Source organism: Budorcas taxicolor, chromosome 5 (assembly GCF_023091745.1).
Source record: "Budorcas taxicolor isolate Tak-1 chromosome 5, Takin1.1, whole genome shotgun sequence".
Classification (NCBI taxonomy): Eukaryota; Metazoa; Chordata; class Mammalia; order Artiodactyla; family Bovidae; genus Budorcas; species Budorcas taxicolor.
In genome coordinates this window covers 103,172,265-103,176,893 of record NC_068914.1, presented here as the reverse complement: position 1 = coordinate 103,176,893, position 4,629 = coordinate 103,172,265, and the positions used below count along the sequence as shown (strand labels likewise).

The following is a 4,629-nucleotide window of genomic DNA, read 5'->3' as shown; positions in this document are numbered from 1 at the left end:
ATGATTTCCTTTGCTGTGCAAAAGCTTATAAGTTTAATTAGGTCCCACTTGTTTTTATTTCCAACAAAAGGAGGTGGAGGTCTTTAATCCTTTTTGAGTTTATCTTTATGAATGGTGTTAGGAAGTGTTCTAATTTTATTCTTTTACACATAGCCGTCCGATTTTCCCTGCACTGCTTATTGAAGAGGATGTCTTTCCTCTGTTGCATATTCTTGCCTCCTTTGTCGAAGATAAGGTGCCCAAAAGTGCTTGGGTTTATCTCTGGGCTTTCTATTTCATTACGTTGATTCTTCCAATTCAAGAATTGGTATGTCTCTCTATCTGTTTATGTAATCTTTGACTTCTTTCATCAATGTCTTATAGTTTTCTTTATACAGCTCCCTTGTGCATTTATTCCTAGATACTTTATTGTTATTGTTGCCTTGGTGAATGGAGTTGATTCTTTATTTTCTCTTTCAGATTTCTGTTACTAGTGTGTTGGAATTCAATGGATTTCTGTGTATTGATTTTGTATCCTGCAACCTTACTAAATTAACTGATTCAGTTCAGTTCAGTTCAGTTCAGTTCAGTTGCTCAGTTGTGTCTGACCTTTGTGACCCCATGAATCGCCGCACGCCAGGCCTCCCTGTTCATCATCAACTCCCGGAGTTCACTCAGACTCACATCCATCGAGTCAGTGATGCCATCCAGCCATCTCCTCCTCTCTCGTCCCCTTCTCCTCCTGCCCATAATCCCTCCCAGTATCAGAGTCTTTTCCAATGAGTCAACTCTTCGTATGAGGTGGCCAAAGTACTGGAGTTTCAGTTTTAGTATCATTCCTTCCAAAGAAATCCCAGGGCTGATCTCCTTCAGAATGAACTGGTTGGATCTCCTTGCAGTCCAAGGGACTCTCAAGAGTCTTCTCCAACACCACAGTTCAAAAGCAGCAGTTCTTTGGCTCTCAGCCTTCTTCACAGTCCAACTCTCCCATCCATACATGACTACTGGAAAAATTTAGTCATTTTCTGATGGTATTTTTAGGGTTTTCTTGGTATAGTATCATGCTGTCTCCAGTGAAAGTTTTACTTCTTCTTTTCCAATCTGGATCCCTCTTATTTCTTGTTCTTCTTTATTGACAATTAAAATTAACTCCAATTTTAGCTTTTCATCATGGCTGTGATTTAAGAACAGTCATATAAAACATTTCCGGAGGAAAAGATAAGGTAAAATATTCTTCAAGAGAAAATCAATAACAGTTACCTCAGAAAGTTGTTTAAGAAAAGCTATGATGAACCTAGACAGGGTATTAAAAAGCAGAAACATCACTGCTAACAATGATCCATATAGTCAAAGCTATGGGTTTTTCAGTAGTCATGTAGCGATGTGAGAGTTGGACAATAAAGAAGGCTGAGCACACAAGAATTGATGCTTTTAGACCATGCTGCTAGAGAATACTCTGGAGAGTCCTTTGGATTGTGAGATCAAACCAGTCAATCCTGCAGGAAATCAACTCTGATTATTCATTGGAAGGACTGATGCTGAAGCTGAAGAGCCAATATATTGGCCACCTGCTGTGAAAAGCACACTCACTGGAAAAGTCCCTGATGCTGGGAAAAATTGAGGGCAGGAAGGGAAGTGGGCAACAGAGGATGAGATGGTTGGATGGCATTACTAGATCATGGAAATGAGTTTGAGCAAACTCAGGGAGCTAGTGAAGGACAGGGGAGCCTCGTGTGCTGCAGTCCATGAGACCACAAATAGTTGGATACGAATGAGTGACTGAACATGAAATAAAGTTGTTCACAAGATTCAATGACCCAATATGAAGAAAATAATTAGAATAGGCCTGGAATATAGTAATTGCTGAAAAAATATTATCTCTACCTTCCTTTTTCTTCTCTCTCCTCATTATTATAAAGGTATTATAATTGTAAAAAGAGTTCAAATATACTTCAGTTTCTAAACTTTAAAAATGCTTAAGTAGATATTTATATTTTATTTCCAACACTCTAGTAATTGTCATTGTTGCATTTCATGAAAATTCCAAATAGAATAAAAATTTCCTAATAATGTCATTTCTATTATCTGGTAAAATGAAAATTTCAGAAATCCACATCAATTCTCACATTCTTTTCATCAAACTAAATGGCCTGTAAAACTGTAACACCAACCCGTTTTCTTTGCTGCTGCTACTGCTGCTAAGTCGCTTCAGTCGTGTCCAACTCTGTGTGACCCCATAGACGGCAGCCCACCAGGCTCCCTCGTCCCTGGGATTCTCCAGGCAAGAACACTGGAGTGGGTTGCCATTTCCTTCTCCAATGCATGAAAGTGAAAAGTGAAAGTGAACTCACTCAGTCGTGTCTGACTTTTAGCGACCCCATGGACTGCAGCCTACCAGGCTCCTCCATCCATGGGATTTTCCAGGCAAGAGTACTGGAGTGGGTTGCCATTGCCTTCTCCGCCGTTTCCTTACTTCATCCAAAAACATTTGAATAAAAAGTTTATAGAAAATTCTGAAGTAACATTCAACTTTATACAGTTAATTAGGTTAGTGTGGGGAATTTTTTAACACGGGAACAGATGAAAAGCACTCATACAACTGTACTGAAAGAGTTTGGGCAGATTATGAGTAATAGAAAGCATTGAAAAGAACTTTACTCTTTTAATGATATAATCACTTGCATTTCCTGGAGAAAAAGATAACCTTTTGGATGGTCTCCTTGAAGGCTTGTTTCACTTGCTGGTTCCTCAGTGAATATATAAACGGATTCATCATTGGAGGAACAGAAGCATTCAGAATGGATGCTCCTTTGTTCAAGGATGCCTTTTCCTTTGCTGATGGGTTGGCATACATGAATAGACAGCTTCCATAAGAGATGAAAATGACAATGATGTGAGAAGAGCATGTAGAAAATGCCTTTTTTCTCTGACTGGCAGATGGCAGCCTCAGAATTGTCTTGATGATAAACATGTAGGATAGAATTATTAATGCCAAAGTAAAAAGCAGAATCTCTAATGCAGAGTAAAAACCAATCACTTCAAGGAGCCATGTGTCTGAGCAGGATAGTTGCAAGAGGGGGAAATAGTCACAAGCAAAGTGATCAGTGATATTGGAACCACAGTAATCTAACTGGAGAAAAAGAATAACAGGTGGGAAGATGTTTAAGAACCCTGCCAGCCAAGCACAAAAAACAAGCAATACGCAGACTCTGTTGTTCATGATGGTTGTGTAATGCAGGGGTTTGCAGATAGCTACATAGCGATCATAGGACATGGCAGTTAGAAGATAAAACTCAGTGATACCCAAGAAAATGAAGAAAAACAGCTGAGCTGTACAATCATTGTATGAAATAGTTTTGTCCCTGGTAATAATTGTGCCCAGAAATCTAGGAATACCGACAGTTGTAAAGGAAATTTCTAATAAAGAGAAGTTCCTGAGGAAAAAATACATAGGTGTCTGTAGATGGGAGTCCACCAAGGTCAGAATGATGATGGTCAAATTTCCAGTGACACTTAATATATATGTGATGATTAAAAAGAGAAAAATCACAGTCTGAAGCTCTGGGTCATCTGATAGCCCCAGAAGAATGAATTCTGTGGGTCTTGTGTGGTTTTTCATTGCTGATCCTTTCCCCTCATTCAAACAGAAAATGAATGTGTCTCCTATAAGAAATAAATGATCAAAATACATTTGAGGATAGAATACAATGCTTTTAAAGTATTCTTCATGATGATAATGAATGAAATTTAAAAATCTACAGAACTCTCTCCAATTTCCATTCAACTTTTCATTCTAGTAAGGAATATTATCAGAAGTTCAAAATCAGTATTTCTTCTTCAAAAATACATTATCATAGACTATGGATAAAATAAAACTCTTATGATAACACTTAAATAGGGCTATTTTAAAAAATAATTTTTAATTGGTTCAAGGTATTCTTTAAGATATTTAGCTTCCTTTGTAAAATGTACAGGAATATTTTAATTGATTATCCTCCTTTCCTCAGTATTATAAAAACCAGTTTATTTTGCAGATAATCTAAATAGAGTTTGAAAGCATATAGAGTTTATGTATGCCTACTTCCACATTGTATATTTTGCATAACTGAGGCCCACTTTGCTTAGGTGACTCTCACTAGTTTAAATGACTTGTGAACATAGTGAAACTATGGGAAATTCATAAAGAGATGGGAATAACAGACAATCTAACCTGCCTCCTGTGAAACCTATATGCAGGACAAAAAGCAGCAGTTAGGACTGGACACAGAATAATGGACTGTTTCAATTAGAAAAGGAGTACTTCAAGGCTGTATATTATCAACCTGCATGTTTGTGTGTGTGTATTAGTTACTCAGTCATGTCCAGCTTTTTAAAACCCCATGGACTGTAGCCGCAGTCCATGTGGATCACAACAAACTGTGGAAAATTCTTAAAGAGATGGGAATACCAGACCACCTGACCTGCTTCCTGAGAAATCTGTATGCAGGTCAAGAAGCAACAGTTAGAACTGGACATGGAACAAAAGAATGGTTCTAATTCAGGGAAGGAGTACCTCAAGGCTGCATATTGTCACCCTGCTTATTTAACTTAAATGAAGAGTACATCATGAGAAATGCAGGGCTGGATGAAGCACAAGCTGGAATCAAGATT

General features: G+C 37.9%; 1 protein-coding gene across 1 annotated transcript; it reads right to left on the bottom strand.

The window, feature by feature from the left end:
* Positions 1-2,653: 2,653 nt before the first annotated feature.
* Positions 2,654-3,598, bottom strand: LOC128047620 (olfactory receptor 6C3-like). The gene has a single exon (XM_052639913.1). It carries the CDS (start codon positions 3,596-3,598, stop codon positions 2,654-2,656), a length of 945 nt encoding a protein of 314 aa, XP_052495873.1.
* Between the last annotated feature and the right edge of the window lie 1,031 nt (positions 3,599-4,629).